Source organism: Rattus norvegicus, chromosome 15 (assembly GCF_021556685.1).
Source record: "Rattus norvegicus strain SHRSP/BbbUtx chromosome 15, alternate assembly SHRSP_T2T, whole genome shotgun sequence".
NCBI classification, from domain to species: domain Eukaryota; kingdom Metazoa; phylum Chordata; class Mammalia; order Rodentia; family Muridae; genus Rattus; species Rattus norvegicus.
Window position 1 is genome coordinate 4,510,343 of NC_141548.1, and position 21,500 is coordinate 4,531,842.

Genomic DNA, 21,500 nt, shown 5'->3' on the forward strand with positions numbered 1-21,500 from the left:
CAGATCCTTTTTAGAATTTCCCCAAGTTGGTTTTGAACATAATCTCCTTTAGAATCCCCTCTTCAAATTACAAATATAATTTTGTAAAGTATGAGTTATTATTTTAAACCTCTTCTACCAATTTAGATCAATAGTTAAATAATGCATAAATAAAACATTGGTTTAAAATCTTTAGGATTGCAGGGAAGAGGATGAAGAAGAACTAACCAACACTAAGGATGTTTGAAAAAACCATATGAAGGGCCAGAGAGACGGACATTTAAGGGCATGGGCTGCTCTTCCGGAGGTCCCGGGTTCAATTCCCAGCACCTACTCAGCCATAATAGCTCACACCTGCTTGTAACTTCAGTTCCAGGACTTCTGACAGCCTTGCACAGACATACAAGTAGGTAAAACATCCATGAATATTAAAAGACAAAAGCCATATGAAAAGCTACTTGCCAACTTACAACAAACATTTAAAGGGAACTGGCTTACAAGGTGGGTAATTCTCCTTCCATTGGCCACAAGTTCTCAAAAAGCCCAGAGCCAGGTGTAGGACACCTCACTCTCAAGTTGTTTGTCAAGGATGTCACAGAGGCGATACCAGAGTTGTCAATTCTCATTGTTCAGGGCTACCCATCAGAATGTGATGGTAAGATCCTATACCTGATGACACCACAAGTGTAGATCAAAGAATTTGGAGAAATCACACAGACCTGCACTCGCAAGCACTCCTGAGCATACAGTACTTAACAAAAGCCCTGGCAAGATGTGCTCAAGGGTGCGCCCTAAGTGGCGGGAATGTTATGAGGATCACCAGTCATTTTCTGGGTGGATTTTTTTTTTTTCCGGAGCTGAGGACCGAACCCAGGGCCTTGCGCTTCCTAGGTAAGCGCTCTACCACTGAGCTAAATCCCCAGCCCCTTCTGGGTGGATTTAAGGTCTGCTCTACAAGAGGAAACTTTTGCCTGGCATTGTAAATCTGATCACAAAACTATGGCAGAGAGGCTCATAAGCCCTGGGAGTGAAGCATAAGTTCTATTTTGTTAAATGGATATATAGTATCAACTATACAAGTTACAAACTCATAGATTAACGCAGCTCTCGGTGGTCATCAGGGAAGCATCTTCGTACAGTGGGCAGTAGTTAATACACATTCATAACTAGTCCAAGTACCGAGAACGAACTCTCTGTGGAGAGCTCAGCCACAGATGCTCCCACCCGTATCAAGTTCCCTCAAGGCTCAGGGAATATTGGAAAGAAAAGAGGTGGAAAGAGTTTAAGAGCCAAAGGTCGGAAGGAATGGGATCAAAACAATGGCTTGTGCTCATGACACGATTGTTGAACTCTCACAAACACAGCAGCTGGCGACCAGCAGAAGAGCAAACCACTCAACATTCCAGCACCGAAAACCCTGCGTGCAGCTGAGAAGATTCTGACAGTTGAGAACTGCTAGGGGAGGGTTTTCTTTAGGGGTGAAGTCCCTAGTGGTGGACCATGCTGCAGTGGTGGCCCCTCACCCATGAGTAGGCTTCACTGTATTCAAGGGATTATTAGAACAAATACAGGGGGTGAAGTGGATATACTGAAATATACTGTATCAATGTATGAAATTCTCAGCAAATAACGTTGAAACAGTGTATTTAAAAGTGATAAGGTTGCAAGCTTCTCCAGTCCAAACTCTTTTGAGAGGTCTGGACGAGGAACAAAATTAACTTGCTCATTCCTATACCCTCAGTCCTGGTTTTTATCTTGTGTCTCAGTGGCTTTCATATCCATATATCATATCAGCATCCATGCATGTACCCACCCATGCATCTGTCCATGAATGCATCATCCATCCAACCATCCATGCATCCATCCATCTATGCATCCATCCATCTATTCATCCATGCATCCATCCATCTATGCATCCATCCAGACATGCATCCATCCATCTATCCAGCCATGCATCCAGCCATGCCTCCATCCATCTATCCAGCCATGCATCCAGCCATGCCTCCATCCATCTATCCAGCCATGCATCCAGCCATGCCTCCATCCATCTATCCAGCCATGCATCCAGCCATGCCTCCATCCATCTATCCAGCCATGCATCCAGCCAGCCAGCCATGCATCCATCCAGCCGTGTATCTATCCATCTATGCATCCATCCAGCCACACATCCACCCAATGCCTACTGCAGGCAACACTCAGTCAGGAAGCGGCTGATCAAAAGGCCTCCTTACTGATCTCACAGCCAAACTCCCTTTCCTCTTCAATCTCTTTACAACACGAGTTATCTTGTCACATTGCAGATGAAGAAAGAGACCCAGGGGCTTGCTTAAGATCGGGCAATGATTAATGGTGGAAGCCAGCCAGACCCAACAGCTCATCCCCTGCAATAGACAGTCATCTGAACTCTACCAAACAAGCCATTCCAGGACACCTGCTCTGACCCAATCTCCCTTCCCAGGCTCAGCTCCACTAAGCCCTCTACACAGTGTTTAAGGGTCCCCACTCCTACTAAGTGCTTTGATGCTGTGTCCATATTTCCCTGCACCAAGAAAATCCTTACCAGCAAGCACTGCCTCCTGGGGGTTGAGGACTGTGATTCCCTGTGGAACCCCTTCCATCCTTCAGCACCCACTATGTTGGTTTTCCAGTATGTATTTGGCTCCTGTTGGTTGTCTGGTTTGGCTTCGGCCTCCACTTACTAACCCATCTGAATATTAATTCATCGGGGTTGGGTACCCGCTAAACCACATTATGTTTGATGCTGCAGTCAAGACGGAGCCAAAAAACTATGCCCCAAGAGCCTGAATTATAGGAGAGAGAAACAGCCAGGACTGGAATTTTAGGAGAGTGACTGGGGACAGGCATGGTGGCAGAGGCCACAGAAAAAGGAGAGTGTCCAGGACATCAGAGTGGGGTAGGGTAGCATCACAGTGGCAGCCAATGAATGAAGATAAACACTGTGGGAGCCAAAGCAGACCTAGATGAGAGTTGGAGTCTGAATTAACACCAGGGTGACTGTGGAATTACTCCCTGATATTTCATTTACTGAGTTTCAAAGGGACCTTTTCTGCCATTACCACCTTCTTCCACCAAAGAATTAGTTAAGGGAGGCTCCACTGTCTTAGACTCTGTAGTTGGCTTCTCTCACTAGATCATATATGCTTTACAATTTAATAGGGAACTGGGGAGACATTTCTCTTACGAATACTCGCTTTATAAAGAAGGTGCATGACAAGAAGGAAAAGAAATCACTTATTGGTATCATTTCCTCTTCATTTTGCTAAACAAGACAAACTGACACAGCAAGAACCTCAAAACTCAATACAAGGAACGAATGTGTCCTTGTGTTTTTTTCTGTCTTGTTCTAGAACATCTCAAATGTTACTTTTACCTTTCTGACACGTAATGCTAAAGTACAGCTTTGAGGTTTGGGTAATAAGGCAAAGAAATGCAGATAGTAAGATGGTTTCGAGAAAAAAAAAAACAATGTAACTCCTCTGTATTCTCTAAATGGAAGAGTCTGCTTACCTTCCTTGTTTTTTTTAAAAAAAAGTTCATGAATTCAGTCCCCACATGCTACATTTGTTGCAGCTGTAGTCCTCAACTATCTGAGCAGTGGGGCTTGACCCTCCCCAGAAAGGTCAAAACCTCTAAGTTTCCAACTCAGGTACACGCAGAACATGCGTCATCCATCATCAGTAAGGGTAGGGCCAGAGGCTGCCAAAGCTTTATTTCAGTCACAACAAAGTTCAAGTAGGAGATAAAAAGCGGAACTAATAATCCCATCCTTAAATAACCAACTGTGGAGGCTCCTGGTATGGTGGCCACAATCAACATCACAAGATAAGGGAGAACCAAGGTTCTAAATTTAGAGAAATTCCATATGATAAGGGCTGTCTACATGTGGAGATCAGAAGGCGGTGGGGAGGAGGTCTGGGGAGAAGTGAGGAGGCTGTGATGGGAGAGCCTGGCTTTTAACCTGGAGATCTGCACATGTAGTGCCTTATTTGCTCTGTGTCTTTTCTGTGTCAGCTTTTGGAGAAGCACTCATTTCAAATGGCAAGTTTTTAATTTCCTCGTCTCCACTAAAACAGGCAAATACCAGAGGGAAAAAAATCAACAAAAACTTCCTTTAAATATAGTTTATGATCCCAAAGTACATTCCAGAAGAGCTGAGCTGCTTGAAAACTGCCCACACATCAAGAGACCCCTTGTCAGGGTTACAGACTTCCGCACAGAATGGCTAAGAGGCCACTGAAGGTCCTGAAGAGCCCCTCCTCACAGACACCCTCTGTCTGACTCGTTTCCAAAGGGAAAGGCCCTCACATTCCCAGAGACAAGTTTTCCAAGAGCCCTCCACACAGGTTCTGAAGGGAAGCCCTCAGATGCACAGCCAAACCCTGTTACAAGAGTCAAGGCCTCCCACCTCCCCAAAGAGGAAGAGAGAGTGCCAGGGAGGAGAGGGCTCTCCACAGGGTGGGGAGCAGTACAAAGAGGATCAGGCCAGAGTTGCCTAGCTGCATGGTCTCCAGTTTCCTGTTCAGACAGAAAACCAGAAGCCTTTGCAGAAACCACACAGGAGCCTCCACGCTCTTTCTAGATACAGAACATGGCTTTCCAGTGTCGATAGGACACTGGCAGAGCCAGGTGACAACTAAAACATACCATCCAACAAGGGTAAAACATCAGCCAGCAGAATGCCATGTTTACAACAAGGGATTTGTCTATCCAGCCTTACCGAAATGATAACACAGTTAGAAATGGGATGATTCCTTCCAGGGGACAAAGTTCGATGCTCAGTCTTCCTTAAGGACACATTCTCTGGAGGTGTAAGGCCACTGATTCCTGCCTCCTATGTTTGGTGTGAACACCAATCACCACTTGTGTGTTATTCTTTCCCCATTCCCGTGGGGACACTGATGTGCTTGGGGTGTTCCAAATTCACCCCGGTACTGCAGAGTTAAGAGAATGCCTAATGCTTCCCCGATGGCATAGTGCATCCTCCTTCATATGTAGTCTTCAAGGACACCTAAGCAGCTTTTTTCAACCCATTTTCATATATCTAGTTGTTCTCGATCCTCTCTGTCTTCACTGACATGTGATAAATTACACATGTACCATTTCTGTGGACTCTAGCTCCATAAATTAAAAGCTCCAGCTAAATCCAAAGTTCTTGATCAACAACTGTCACCTCTGCACCAACTCAACACCCACCATTCCATGTTAAAGCATCCAGGGACCAGCTGTGATGCATACTATTAGCTGTCAATCTGACACTATCTACAACCATCCAGGAAACAGTCACCAGGCATGTCTCTGATAAAGTATCTTGATTAGATTAATTAAGGAGGGAAGACCCACCCTAAATATAGACACCACCATTCCCTGGGCTCAGGCTTGCACTGCATACAAAGAAGAAAGAAAGCTTAGAAACAACACCCATCGTTCTCTGCTTCCTGACTACAGATACAATGTTTCCATCCTTTTCTGAAGCAACTTCCACGCTGCCATCCCTCTCCCAGGATGCAGCCCAGACTAGGGCAAGCTCTACTCACACTCAGTTCCCATTCCTGTGGTCCTTCCAACCCAAATGAAATTCCTCATCAACAAAAACCTTCGACATACTATCTAACTCAGTTCTAGATAACACCCTCCTCCCCAGTGAGAACACAACAGCCTTCCCCTGACACCAAAAACACACAGAGCAGCAGCAGCAACAACAACAACAACAACAACAACGGTACCCATCATTACTCAGATCTTCCAGCCATAACCTCTTTGCTCTATGAAGCGACAGTTTAAGAAATCTCAGATTAGGGCTGGAGAGATGGCTCAGTGGTTAAGAGCACTGACTGCTCTTCCAGAGATCCTGAGTTCAATTCCCAGCAACCACATGGGGCTCACAACCATCTGTGATGAGATCTGATGCCCTCTTCTGGTGTGTCTGAAGTCAGCTACATGTACTTACATATAAATAAATAAATCTTTAAAAAAAAAGAAATCTCAGATTAACTAAATGAACAAACACTTTATTTGCTCATTTTTTTTAAATACAGTTGCACCATGCCATTCTTGCACGCCAGGTAGAACACTCCGTCACTCCCAATGTGAACGTCCCGGAGGGAATGAAGAGCAACAGAAGCATTTCACACTGTAAAGACGTTATTCCTCTGATGTCAAGTTTCCAGTGACTAATATTAAGATTACTACACCAGATGTAAGAAAACTATGTAGAAATCACAAAATCCTCCAGGCAAAGGAGATTAGTGTGTGCCAAAATCTACCTCAAAAATTAAAAAAAAAAAATTCTATCAAAGCAAGAGCTCAATCCCAGGGCCTTCAAAGTATTCAGAAGAGCCTTCCACAGGAGTAATTGAAAACACATCTTGTGCTCAAAACCTCATCGAATGGAACAAGTCCTGAAGCCCATTCAGCCTATGGCAATATATGAAGAACAATATGGATGTTTGGAAAAGTTAAAAAACAAGAAAGCTACAGAATTTTCCCCACCAAATTCCCCTACAAAAAGATAAGAAAAACAAAGGGAAAAAAAGTGATTTGGAAAACCCTCCATTTAAAAAGTCCTTATAGAGAGGGCCAGAGGAGGCTCAACAGGTTAATAAATCCCTTGCCTTGAAATCCGAGTTCAGTTCCAGGAACCCATGTAAAAGGAGAGAACTGGTACCGGGAGGTTCTTCTCCCAAGCTCTGCATGTGCAGCCTGCCGTGTGCACACATAAATCATACAAAACCACATACCATTCTTGTCATACACACATACCATACACACACACCACATATACATCATGCACACACAAGTGGCCTCAATGCAGTATGCATATATCATACAAACACCATACACTCACACACAACGTGCACACACCATATGCATATAAACACACCATACAGACACACACAAGCACACACATCATGCACACACACACATCATACACATATACCATACACAGACACATACATCTTCATACACATATACAAACACACACATAATGCACATATACGGACACACATACATATCATGAACATGCAGACATACAATTTCATATACAACATAAACATAGTTTACACACACACACACACACCATACATAGACATACATATTCATATGCAGCTCAGAAACATAGACGTACACATACATGCACACACACACACAGAGAATAAAATGAAATAAAACAACCAAGTCCTTACATAAAGGAGTTCTACCACAAGATCAATACACGTCAGGAACAAAACATCGCCTCAGTTAATTCTCATGACAACCCTAAAAAGTCAGCACTACCATGTCAATCTACAGCTTAGAAAATGAAGACTAGGGTTGGGGATTTAGCTTAGTGGTAGAGCGCTTGCCTAGGAAACGCAAGGCCCTGGGTTCGGTCCCCAGCTCCGAAAAAAAGAAAAAAAAAAAAAGAAAATGAAGACTGAGGGCTTGTGTCTCCCAAGACCACTGCTGCAAGTGTTTTCTGCCTTGTTCCTGACTTCACAAGTACCTGGAAGGTGTAATGAAAGAATTACTGTGCCTATGGGTGCTGCTCATTCATGAAGGACTTACTTGGCTAACCTTCATGAGGACTTGTGTTCAAGCCCTGGAACTGCAAAATTGAAGGAAGAGCTGGGAAAATGGTTCAGTGTGAGGAGTTGCTATTCAAGCATAAGCACCTGAGTTTGACCCCTAGAATATGCGCTGAACAAAAACAGTCGAGGTGTCTGTCAGTCCCAGATCTGTAGTCCCATAGGAAGGAAGGCAGCTCCGTGAGCCTCATCACCCAGCAATCAATCCTGGCTTAGCTGCTGAGTACTGGGTTAGAGGGAGGTGTGCCTGAAAATGATGTGAAAGGGAGCTGGACAGAGTGCTCAGCAGGTTAAAGGCACTTACCTCGGAAGCCTGATGACCAGAGCTCAATTCCCAGACCCCATGAAGGAAGATTAGCAGACAGCTGACTCTGAAGTTGTGCTGTGACTACCACAGTGTCAGAGCATGCACACGTACGCAGAACAAATAAATAATTTTTAAAAGGTGGATAGTGCCTAAGGAATGACACTCCAAGTTCTTCTCTGCTCTGCACACACATGCATCTCCACACAAATGTGAGCCATGCATGAATGTCTGTGTGTGCATGCACGTGCGCACACATGCACAGACACACACAGAGACACAGGTACCGCATGCACGGACACCAAAAGGAAACTGTCAAAGACTGTTGCTAATGAAATGTTGCTAATGAAATGAGAATCCTAAGTAGTAAACTCATCTCTCTGGGGCTGTAACCTTCATGTCAAATAAACACTAAAACACTTGGGACCCACCGCAGTCTCAAGACCCCGGAGCCTCAGTGCAAATGCTTCTTGCTCGAATTCTTCTTTTTCTGACAGGGACAATGGGCAAGACATCACTTCTGTAGCTCAGAGGCACTAGGGGAGTTAAAGCAAACACAGATTTGCTCCAGGTCTATGGCATTTTACACCCAGGTGGAATTTCACAAGAGGACTCTGTCTCTACCTACACCAGGAATGAGGCCATTTACCCTCACCCACCCATACCCGCTTCACATGTTGCCAAGACCAAAGCCAGAGCAGAGTTGGTGTTTTCTCCAGGGAGACTGCAAAGCGGGCTCCTGCAGACAGAACTATGTAAACTGTTACAAAGGCAATGTGGAGAAAGCTACAGGGAACTTACTAAGAAGTTCATGGCATGCTTGCTCACTCTCCTGTGATGTCAGCTAAGGCTGTGCAGTGTTTTGACACTTTAAAAAGTGTTGCCTTTGAAGAGGTGGCTCAGCAGTTAGGAGCACCTTGTAGTCCTTTCAGCATGCTAGCTCAAATCTCTGTATCCATTGTCAGTCAAGCAGTTCACAACTGCCTGTATGTAACACCTCCAGGGAGCCCAAGCCCTCTTCTGGCCCTACCAACACCAGCAGACACAGAGAAAGACACACACACACACACACACACACACACACACACACACACACAAACGAATAAAATAAAAACATTGAAAAGCGTTTTATAGTATTGATTATAGTAAAAAAAAAAAAGTCACGGGAGCAACCTTAATGACCACTAGGAAGGGTGAGATCTTATACAGTTGTAATAAATGTTACAAAAATACACTGACCAGAGCATACTATACATCAGAACGAGCAAGTGAAACAGTAATATGGGCACTGTGGACCCACTGTTGTCAACGGCAACAATATGCTGAAGAAATAACTAGAAATGTACACACAAAAATATATGTGTTATTTCTGGTTTGTCGAGACAAGGTTTCTCTGTATTCTGTCCTGGAACTCACTTTGTAGACCAGGCTCCCCTCGAACTCACAGAGATCAGCTTGCCTCTGCAGGGATTAAAGGCGAGTGACAACACGCCCAGCCCATACTCCCCCCTCCCCAAATTAACGGTGGTAGGAAAATAAGAGGTTGTTACTTTTTAAATTTCCTGAATTTTTCATTTTTTTAATGAACATATTAGAAATAGTTGTGTACTTATAGGTGACTCCAGAAAAAAAAAATGTAAAGTACCTTAAGTTTCCCCAGGGTCTTTAGTATCTGCACCTTAGTCCCTCATTTTACTAAGCGATTTTCTTTGGTAACTTAGCCAAGTTGCAGAGCCTTAGAATGCTCCCAGAGACAATAGACCTCACTCACAAGCTGCCTAAGCACTGGTTTCAGATGGTTCAAGCCAGATCAAGGGAATGCCTCCTAGCCAATGCCTTAGCTTCCAGCTCAAACCCATCCCTTCAGTTTGTTCAGCTGCAGGGTATCCCTCGCTTACCTCTCCGGATGGCGCAGCCCCGCGCCTGACCTCCTCATAGGCGCCCACGTGCTCCCAGGTGGCCAGGAAGGCGTGGGTAGGGGTGAAGCTGGACCCGGTCAGCGGGAAGCCTGTGCGCACGTAGCGGGCAGCCAGACTCAGCACAGCCTGGGAGGTGTCCTCGCGGTACAGGATCCGGCCCCTGCTGTGACTAGTGTCGATGTCAGCCAGGAATGGGGCGATGGCTGGGAAGTCAGTAGGAAAATCATCATCTACATATTGAGTCTCCCTGGGGAAGTCCTGGGTGGAGATGATGCCGTTGGTGCCCACCTACAATAAGACCACAGGGCGGTGAGACAGTTCAGTAGGTAAGGGCACTTTGCCATTAAAGCTGACGACTTGAGTTCTAGGAATAAAAAAACTGGTTGTTCTCTGATCTTCACACGCAGGAGGGGACACGTGAATCCCGCCCCACACAAACATTTTTTTTAAAGGGCAAAATAGTGGTGGTCGCTCAAGTATCAAGGGCAGCCACCAGTCGAACGCACCTACGGTCCTAGTTCTGCTCGAGTCAAGAAGACTTCCCCCTCTTTGCAGGCTGAGACACATCCAGGGTAACAAGCTCAACTTCGGCGACAGTCCTGCTCCCACCTCACCCAAGTGCACTGCGACCCACAGGTGCGGCCGCTCTCGAACCCGCTCATCTGCTCATCTTTCTCCACCCCTGCACACCTTGGGCGCCGCGTCCTTAAGAAGATAGCTACGCCTGCGTGCACAGCCTCCCACCGCCCCTAAAACGCAGACCCCACCAGCCTCCTCAACTTCATCTTCCTGCCTAGGATGGCAAAGTAGAGGGGGGACGGTTCCAGCTCTCCCTTGAAATGATCCTTATTCCTCCACAGTAGGGATCAAGACGCTGCAGCGCCGCTGCTAAGCCTGGTCCCCAGCGGGGACGACAGTTAAACATGGAGGTTAGTTGCTCCACACCCACCCCGCACCAAGCCGCGCACCTCTGGGAGCTGAACTTACGTAGAGGTTGCTGAACTGGGCATCGTAGAAGCGTAGAGGTACTGCTAGCTTCACAGCCGCTGAGCTTTCATCGTCACCCTCCGGCAGCAGTCGGTCTCCCCACGACTCCCCGTAAGGAAAGAGCTCTTCAGGACGCAGAGCCCCGACTCGTGACAGCAGCACCAGCACCAGGAGCAGCGATAGCGGTGATGGCGGTGCCAGCCGCCCGGCTGTCGGGTCCCAAGACATGCTCACTCCTCCTTGGCTCTGCCCTCCACTCCGCGAGTCTCTGCAGGCCACACTGCCCGCCAGACTCCAACTCGGACCTCTGGTCCGCAATGCGGGCCCGCCCAGCGCGCTGATTGGCTACAGCTCTCGGCCACTGACCAATCAGCGACTCTGAGAAAGTTCGCCAGCGGCCACTACATATGGTTTTCATTATGTTTTTTCTAAGACCGCTGTAGTTTGGTGGAGCGGCCGGCCTGGGAAGGTGAGGCTGTTGGCGGGATCTGGTCTGGGCTGTCCGGACTACTCCTGGGCTACCCACAACTCTCCAGTATGGGTTACGACGCTGCAGGAGGTGACCTCATGGGCTGGAGGGACCTGGGCGCTCGGGCAGCTGTAGGCTGCAAGCGACTGTGCGAGCTAGGTTGGCAGAGCGAGGGAGGGTAATGAGATTACACACTGGAGTTTGCTCCCTGCCCTGGGGTCCAGAGTACCCCTCTCGCTAGAGGCCAGGCCCTCGGATAAAGATTCAAAGGAGCTTTGTCTCTATCCCAGGACTGCTCTGCCCCACCCACATTTCCTGCTGAGAAGCATGCCTTTGTGAAAGGCTGACTCCCAAGTTCCATCCCCAAGCGCTGGCTAGCCTTTGGTAGGACACTGCCACCCTCTGAAATGTCCTCCCCAGCTGTTTGCCTTCCCTGGGCAGACGGTGAATCCCACTTTGTGTGATCCCCTTGAATTGGAGCCTGGAGTGAGGCTGCCAGGCGCCGGGGCGGGACGACTTGAGTGTTTTCTCCCAAAGCCTGGGAGTAAAGGAACTGCCCTAGCAGGAGGCCACAGAGTCAGTAACCCGAGCTGCCCTGTAGGACTGGAAAACCTCACAACCTGGAAAGCAGCTGCGCCTGTGTTGGGGAACCCCCTCCACCATAAACATCCCCTCTGCTAAGCCTCGGGAGCCGGATGAGATTTTATTACCATTTTATTATCAGGAGCGTGAAATTTCCCACGTACAGTCCGTTTTCTCTCAGCTAGGGCCACCCCCAACGGGCTCCTTAGAAGCAAAGATAGTTTTAAAAAGAAAAAGCCTTAGAGATACTTTAAAGGACTCCCCAAACCAGCTTTCTCTTTGTGTTTATCCCAGCCATGTAATTCCTAAAGACCCAAAGGGCCAAATACTAAAATCCTTGAACATACCAGACTGAAAGACTCAGAATTAACACAACAGAAAAGGCCCGGAGCAGTTTGTCCCCGCAAGCTGGAGAGAGCTATGTTTGCTCCTACAGAAAACAAACTGAAGCTTGCACATACATTTTTCTCAGATTTTCTCCCCTGGGACCAAGTATTTACATTTTGCTGAGGACAAAATGGTGTCTCAGAGGCAGGAGGTGATTTGACTTGTCCAAGGTCACCTTATGTTACCCTTCCACCCACCGTATATTCCTCCTCTGTCTCGACATCCCTCCATTCAGCATAACAATAGCACTAACGTTGACTGGTGGTCTAGCCTACAAATTAGAGGCAAACCGAAATCCAAGATGGAATCCCCACAGCCTGATTTCCTAGTGTTCTCTCCCTTGTATAAACCCCCATTACCCCACCTCCCACCCCCACCCCCACCCCAAACTGGGAAGGGTAGGCTAGCTTGTGAATTCTGACCAACAGAATGGGGCCACAGTGATCAGAATTCACTTCAGTGGCCTTTTTGTCTTGCCAGCCAACACCTTATGTCCACTGGTTCTGAGGAAGCCATATACTGCATTAGGAGGGCAACACATAGTGAAGAACTCCAGACAGCCTCTCTCTGTTCACCAACCAGCAAGAAACCAAACTCTGCCAAGAGTCCTATAAATGAGCTTGTGGAGTTTTGAGATAGCATCACAACCCTGGTTGACTTTGGTTGCAGCCATGTGATAGACCCTTGAAGTAAGGGCCTCAGTTAAGCCATAACACATCCTTAATTCGTAATGACCCTGAGAACTAATAAATATGTGTTGTCTTAAGGCATTTCATTTGAGAGGAGTTGCTGGACATCAATAGATAACCAAATCAGGAGGACACTGTGCTAAGGAAGCTAAGCTTGAAGAGTGTTTGGTTTTTTTGGGTTTTTTTTAAGTGATTACTGTCACGTGACTGGTGTATGTCAAAGCTTATCTTTAAACCCAGTTTTGTCTTGTCTCTAGACTTCTACCTTCAACTGCAAATTGTACTGACTCAATGGCATTTTTACTTTGCAAAGTGACTTAGGTTAGATTCACCTCTGGCTATGCTACCAGCTGTCAAATGCCACCTCCTACATTTCATGATGCAGAATAACTCAAACACTAGTCCCCTTCCCTGTGGTGGGCAAATTTTTCCACCAGTCTACAAATGACCCTTTGTATCCCTCAAGGCATGAAGCAATAGTCTTCAGAATGCTTTCCTGGACAACAACTTGATTTAGAAGCCTCTTGCCCAGCACATGCCCCACGCTTACTTACCAAGTTGCAATCTCTTCCCACATCTCTCTTGTGATCCAATTATACACCTTCAATATGTTTGGGGAGAAGAAATTTCGCCTTATTCTGACCCTGTCAGATACCTAGAAACTCGAGGAGTGTTTGTTGAATGAGTGAAACCAAGCAAGCCGTCCTGGGACTAGGACCCAGTTTTGCTGGCCCAGAACAGCGGTCTTTCTCACTGTCCACCCCACCTTTTCTACTAATGGGACCTAATTTGTAATCCTCTTTACCAGGCTGCTTAGCAACCCACCCACTACTGTTCTCCAGTTTTCATCAGTCTCTCATTCATTCGGCAATATTCCTGCAAGCTTACCCTGGTGGGTAAGCTATGAGGGTTTTCATGACCTGGTCCTCGACCTTACCGGCCCACGATCACAATTAGGTTTGGAAACTGAAGCATAAGTACAAGGCTCTAACATACCATGTATTTACCAGCAAAACAGGCAAACTGACTTTGAAAGTAAAGATAGTACTGGATTTGATTCCTACATAATCTGAGGATCAAGAAGTGAATCCGGCAGAGAGATGGCTGAAGTGAACGGTCTTGTGTCCCTGAATTAGAACTGTGCTTACACAGACATTCTTTGGAGCTTTTACTCTAATTTATTTTTAAATAACCCCATGGCACCAAAAGAGAGGCCCCTCCTTTAATATGTCACTTTGTGTCTTGGGGAAAAGACAATTTCTGTCATAGCTGTTCCACTAATCAGAGGGAAGAGCTGCTTCTCTGGTACCTATAGCTCCGTTTGCAAGGATAGAATTTCCGTGGAGCTGCCCAGCTGGCTGAAGAGGCAGAGGCCCCTTTCAAGCTCAAGTTGTAAGGGACTACAGAAGTGTTGAGTCCTCTTGGGTTGGGTCCTTATGGTGACTGACACCATTTGAGAACTGAGATTATTTTATCCCCCTCAAGATAGGGACTGAACCAGACACCATGCTTCCCAATAGATCTCACTTGACTCTCCACACATTCCTGTTATGAATACTGTGACCTCAAGAATGATGATACTTCCTGTTATTTTGCTTAGGAAAATGAAAGCACATCTGTTCCTCTGTGTGCAGATAGATGCAAGTTCTCAAGAGCACGTTCCATGCATAGGCGGGGGAGCATGCTCAATGGTTAGTCAGATGAGCATGCTCCATGGTCAGTCAGATGAGCATGCTCAATGTTTAGTCAGATGAGCATGCTCAATGGTTAGTCAGAGGAGCATGCTCAATGGTTAGTCAGAGGAGCATGATCCAAGAATAGACCAGAAGTGTAAGCTCCTTGGATCATCAGACAAGCATGCACCATGCAAAGTCAGATGAACACACTCTCTGTGTAGCCCAGCTTCTGTAGTACTCAGGCACTCTTTGCATAACTTTGCTATCCAACTATATTCCAAGGTTGGTGTGATGGCCTGTGAAAAAGTAGAATAGGGCAAATTAGCACGTCTTCTCAGACTGAGGCTCATGTGGAATTATGTTGAGCCTAAGCAATACCACGCGCAAGATAGTATTTGATGTAAAATGTACAGTGTATGAAGACTGAGTCTTGCAGTCTTGTCATCGGTGTTACTGAGCATGTAGGTTTCCTATGACTTTAAATACAGAAAGCTGGTGTGGTGGACATTCAGATCCTTTCCCAACAGCCTTCCTCTTCTTTTCTTGGGACTCAAAAGCTTCATACTGTTCAGATTCTAAATGCAGCAAAGCTAGGAATGGTGGCCCCCATTCTGACAGACAACTAAAATTGGTCCGGCAGCCATGATTACAGTTGCTTCCTCTTCCATTGCTGAACACATCCCTTGGATGTCTGAAACTGTGTGTTAGGGCTTTTCCTATGCACCCCTAGGACAGCATTGAGTTGTTAATTAGGTGCAGCTGAAGGGGCTGGAGACTGCTCAGCAGTTAAAAGAATTTGCTGCTCTCACGGAGCCCCTGAGTTTGGTACTGGGCACCCACTTCATGCAACTCGGGACTGTCTGATACTCTAACTCCAGGGAATGTGGAAACCAGAGACACGCAGACACACACACCTACACATAGTTAAAAATCATAATAAAAGTAAACCCTAAAGGCATTAGCAAAAAAAAAAAAGAATAGAACAAGATGCTTTAATAAGACGTATTAAAAACCTATGCATTATTTATTTCTGTAAGTTTGGGGGCTGCAGGTAGTTGGCCATGAATAACTAAGGCAATAAAATACAAAGCCATGGATAAGGGGAGATGCCTGAATGCCTTTCCTCCTTCCTACAAGAGTCTTCTGTGTCTTCAACCATTCCCTTCTTATTGGCATTTCTCCTAACCTCTAACTATACCCCAGGCAAGCCATTAATGTTTTTCTCTACTTCCTATTGCACTGATTTTCTTCCTCTGCATTTTTAGAGGCTCTGCTGAGAAGGAATTTAACCTAGCCAGCTGCCTTCCTTTACACTACAGGGAAATGGACTGTCCCTTCTCCACCAATAGATGGCTCAGATCGAGACCAGCTATGAAATCATATTCTCTATGCCATTTCCAGTCTTTTACCTTGTTAGACCTCTTTGGTATTTCTGGCCTTTCTGGAGCCTCTTCCTAGAAATTCTCTGCCCCCCTGGCTTCTCCAGTCATCTCCTTATAGTCTCCCTTAAGGTTTTCGTCTTCTGCCTCTGCTCTAAAAGCATGTCATTACTGAGGCCTGATGCTCTTTCTGCTCCATGACGTCCTGGAGTGTCCAGACTCTTCTAATGGCCCCTCCTCCCGCTATAGTCTCAGACCCAGCCCTGAGCCTTTGGCTTTCAAACTTACATCCAGCCCTTTGCCGAGCCTCGCCTGAGATGGCCCCTGACTCCACATCAAGAACTAGAATTTCTAAATTCCACGTTTCTTCTAAAGGCATGTATTGTTACCATTAGCCTGCTGCAGGTCCTCATTGTATCTCACCTGCTCCCTGTGGTAGAAGAAATGGTAGCTTAACTTATTCGTTGTTTATTCCCAGTTTCCCATGCCCAGACCTTTTATACAAGGAGAATTACTGCTTGCTTAGTTTCTCTTACAAAGGTGGCCATTGGAGAGGGTATCTACTTGACTTGCAGAAATCTGCTGAGGCTGTTGGTCTCTGGAAGGGCCTTTATGATGGATGATAAAGGACCTGTTGGCTTAGATCCCACTCTTGTATCGTTAAACACAATTGCAAGGTCCTGTGCTCAACCAACCATCGTCTTATGGCAGAATGGCCTCTATGAGAGCAAAGCATGACAAAGCCAAACTGCAGAGAGCAGAGTACCTGAATCAGTCACTGCCCTCCTGTCACCACCCCTTCACTATGAGAGAAAACACACCGCTGCTGGCGTAAGATTTTCTTACATGTAGGAATTCCTATGCCTTATTAATACACTCTACACTTAACCCTGCGCTGTCCATAAAATTTAAACAAATCTATGGTATATCTTTGTCTGACATGCTTGGGTGGAGCTTTCCCACCTTCCTGGAAAGCTAATGCTGTTCTGTATCTCCTCTGATATATCCTGTTCTTTCCAGCCTTACATCCTCAGAATACTGAACTGTTTCTCTCCAGTACCCCATCCACAAAAACAGCTGGATCCTGGTATACCTCAGCAGATGCTGCTCCTTGCCATTCCCACCTGCAGATGTTCCAAAGAACCTGCTCTTTCTCCATGTCTAATACTTGGGCATATGTTTCTCAGCCTTTCCTCTAAACTCTCCAGTACTCTAGTTAGGTCTGTCATTTCCAAAGGCTCCAGGGTTTGAACTGTAGTTTCATGTCATGGTATATCTTTGACCCACTCTGTCTGTCTCTGTCTCTGTGCTCTGTTATCTACCTTATGTAGTCACTTAAGAATGCTTGTTTCTCTGATCACAGGACAAGAGAAAGCTTTACAAATGTATTCCTGGCTGGCTTTGCATAGTCATTGGAATGTGGTCAGAGATACATAGTATCTCTCTGTCTTATTTTTCACAGCACAGACCTGCTACACAGGGCTGTTCAGTAAACCCTTGCTGACATGAATAGGAAAAAATACTACTCGGACGGCTTTCTTAACTCCCACACTTTCTCCTGGATAATCCACTCCCTGATTCTTTGCATTCTTGCTACATTCATGATTGTTACTAGAAATACATGGGACTTGAGTTAAAAAACAAAACAAAACAAAACAACAGGCGAACCCACACACAAGTTATACTTACCTATATTTTATCAGTCTCTATGTCCTCCAGACAGATGTCTTTCCCTCCTCAGACTCTGTTTCTCTGAGGTTCTACTTTTCATTTCCTTTAAGACTTTCCCAGCTGCCCTAACACAGTGTTCTGTAAATAAATGCTGGTGTACTTCTGATGATGCAGAAAGAGCTCATGGCTGCCCAAATATAACATCAGTGTGAGCTGTCTCCACTGGGTAGTGAAAGCAGCCATGTTTCCAGTTGTCTTTGGCTTTCTTTGTGCTGTTTGCCTAGATATGTTGTGCTTTTCCCCAAATCAAATCACCTGTTAATGTTACATGTGACCTGCTGGCCACTAGCACTTCCTCTAGAACTTGGTACTTGAGCCAGAACGATGTTCCTGAAGTCAATGATAGCAATAGCAAGCCTTAACTGAGCCATCTATAACGTACCGGGCTCGGCCTGGGCACTCTTTCCACTGTTTTGTTCATCCAGTGAACGTGACCCATTTTCAGATACAGAAACAGAGTGGAGAGGGATTACCGACTTAACCAAGAACCCACTCAGCAAGAGTGAAAAGCAAAATTCAAGCCCATGCTATCTCATCTCTGACCTCCCTCAAAACATGGGCAACAGCTGAACCTCTAATTCTGCCAGCCAGTTCTTGTGTTCCCGATTTTCATGAAGTCAGAATTATGTGCTCTCAACTGGACATACCTCATAAAATTAGAGGACTTTAAATATCTGGATTCTTTAGACTGAGAAAATATGACACCATGCCCTTTAAAAGCTTGCAGTCTAGATTTGTTGATGATGTTGTCATAACTTATTAAAAATTTATTACAAAATAGGCATTGGAATGGATTCGCAATCTTCATCACATCATATGAGATAAGAAAATTGAGATTTTGAAATTTTAAGTGGCTTGCTCAGGCTCCAACAGCTAACAGTAGCTAAATGAGGATCTGAATGGCCTGAAAAGCAACCTCACGCATAAACATAGCTATGCTTCATTAATCCGGCAGCAGGAACTGGGGTGGTAAGTCATCCAGAATGACTGCAAAGTTCAAAATTCTCAGAATTCCTCCAAGCACGAGCATCAGACATTATACCACAACATAAAATACTAAATGAAGAGTGGGTTCCACTGAGATGGTATCATTCACTGGTAGTGGAATGTCATATCGTACACTCTGAGATTATCCTGGGCAGTAGGGAGTTATCACTTTCTCAGTGATGGAAAGGGGGGCTATATTCTAAGGCTGCTTTTCTTCTTTGTTTTGGTCATTGTGTTGGCTACTTTTAATTTTTTTTTTTCGGAGCTGAGGACCGAACCCAGGGCCTTGCGCTTGCTAGGCAAACGCTCTACCACTGAGCTAAATCCCCAACCCCGTGTTGGCTACTTTTGACTGTCATTTTTAAACAATCTAGAATCACCTGGGAAGAGAGTCTTAATTAGGAATTGTTTAGATCATGTTGGACTATAGGCATGTTTTGGTTGTGGTGTGGTGGTAGATATCTTGATTTTTTTTTTTAATCTCAGCACCCAGCAACTATCTTACTCTTGGTACCATTTTTTGTTCTAGTCTTATTTGTCTTACTGTTATAACATACCCTGCCAAGAAGCAATTTAGGGAAGAAGGGGTTGTGGTGGTTTGAATGAGAATGGCTCCCAAAGGCGCATATGTTTGAGTGCTTAGTAGGAAGTCCTAGCCCACTATGGGCAGCACCATTCCCTAGGTTGGGGCCTGAACTATATATAGAAGTAAAAAAAGCTTCCAAGTAAGGATCCATGCATATATGCTCTCTTTACTCTTGACTGTGAATATTTTTCAGCCACCTGCCTCACATTCCTGCAATTCCTATGATTTTTCCCACAATAATGGACTGTTACCTGAAATTGTAAGTCATATAAACCCTGTCTTAGTCACTATTGTATTGCTATGAGGAGACACCATGACTAAAGCAACTCCTGTAAAAGAAAGCATTTAATTGGGGGCTTGCTTACAGTTTTAGAAAATCAGTACACGTTATCATGGCCAGAAGCAAACAGGAAGGTGCTGGGGCAGTAACTGAGAGCTGTACATCCTAATATAGCCCAGAATGATACACTGGACTTGGAAACCTCAAAACCCACTCCTCCAATAACATGCCTCCTCCAATAAGGCCATACCTATTCCAAAAGGCCACACCTCCTAATCCTTCTCAAACAATTCAACTCCATGGTGACTGAGTATTCAAACAAATAAGCTTTTTGCAGCTCGTACACAAGAGAATGTAAATGACTATACTCAGTTCTACACCAAGGACTGTGGAGAACCAACCCACTCATTGGTCATTCTGTGCATGTGATGGCTTGTACTGGGTAGGGTTTCTCCTAAAAGGAAGAAACACACAATGTAAAGCTATAAAACTATAGGATGCTACAAACTGTTACTTTCCTCACTGTGAAACACTAATAGACTTTAAAAATCTGTTTTTTTTATAATAATCACAAGTGACAGAATACTAAGGCAGCCACATGCCCCTCCCTCTATGAGAGGTCTGAAATGGCACTACTGTTTTTTCCTGAACTTTGAGAAGAGACAATTGGAGAATTTCAGTTGGGTTCTATTGAGAAGCCCTCATTGGGATCTAGAGGTGAGGGGGTCCATTCAGGTATTTTGATGTCCAGAAGCCTGCCTCCAAGAAGAAAACTGGACCAACTAGCTTAGCCTCAACACAACTCTTTTCTTCTGGTCAACTTTAAATAGTGGGAGGAAAAAACAAACCAACAAAACCCCAAAGCATAATAAGGTTATGATGAGGTAAAGAGCTACCCTATAGATAAAAAACTCCACAAAGGTCTGCTGAGGTAATCCAGAGCTAGAACTGAAGCAGTGAATCCCAGACAGTTGCATAACACCCGTGTCAAGTATTTTACACACTGTAGGCCCCCTAAGAATTGCACCCCACGCACCATCCACTGTGTCCTGTGTGTTGAGGACTTACACATTCTGTTTAAGTAGTTTCTGACTACATGTGTTCTCTACTGTGTGGTGATACTTTGGTACTATCCCTCTAGGACCTTATTCATCCTACAGGCTTGCCTTCTCTTGGGCACTCTTGAGGTTTTAGGCACAGTCAAAACAAAACACCGTTTCTTTCCATTCCCCCTCTGTATTGTTAGGTCAGCAGAAGATACAGCAACTTGGATTGCACTAAAGGTACCTTGGCTGAATCAAGATTAATTTGGTTAGGCTTTCCGTTTCAAATCTCCATCACACTTTTATGTGTATGTATGTATATACACGTATGGGCACGGAGGTCAGAGGCCAACTTGTGGGTGGTAGCTCCTTCTACCATATGTGATCCAGGCATTGAATTCAAGTCATCAGGCTTTGTGGCAAAAGCCTTTTGCTGAGCCTTCATGCCGGTCCTCAATTTTTATAATAGTTCTTCATGAGGAAAATGGACTTGACAAACAGATCTTATATTCAAGACCATTATTACTGTTGGTGAACTTTCCCACATTGATGTAAAAGGATAAAAGAAACCCTCCTAAACATTAATGATTGAATGAGGTGAGCATTCAACTAAATGGGTGGCTCCTCAGCTAGGCTTTGAGAAATTAGAAAACTACAGAAATAGCCAAGCCCAGGAGTTTAATGTAGGCCTTGTTCTGTCTGAGGACAGAACTTGGACTAGATGTTGACCCTTCACATCATCGTGTTGAACATTGAGCGTCCTATTTCCCCAGTCCATCCCTCTCCTGCATTCTGCTGATATCTGTTGCACTGCTGTGTGTAAGGTGATGTCATTATGCAGCAAGGCGGGTCCGGGATAAGCTGTAGCCTATCATTGGATGAGAAGGAGGGGTAGGCGGGGAAAGTCTAGGAAGGA

General features: G+C 45.3%; 1 protein-coding gene across 1 annotated transcript in view; it reads right to left on the reverse strand.

Moving 5' to 3' along the window:
* Positions 1-11,026, reverse strand: part of Nid2 (nidogen 2) — a 55,728-nt gene extending 44,702 nt beyond the window's left edge. The window contains exons 1-2 of the mRNA NM_001012005.2: positions 10,776-11,026; positions 9,768-10,076 (exon numbers count right to left, since the gene is read on the reverse strand). Of these exons, the coding sequence (NP_001012005.2) occupies positions 9,768-10,076; positions 10,776-11,003 (537 nt within the window). The 5' untranslated portion in view covers positions 11,004-11,026. The remainder of the gene's footprint in view (positions 1-9,767; positions 10,077-10,775) is intronic.
* Positions 11,027-21,500: the final 10,474 nt, after the last annotated feature.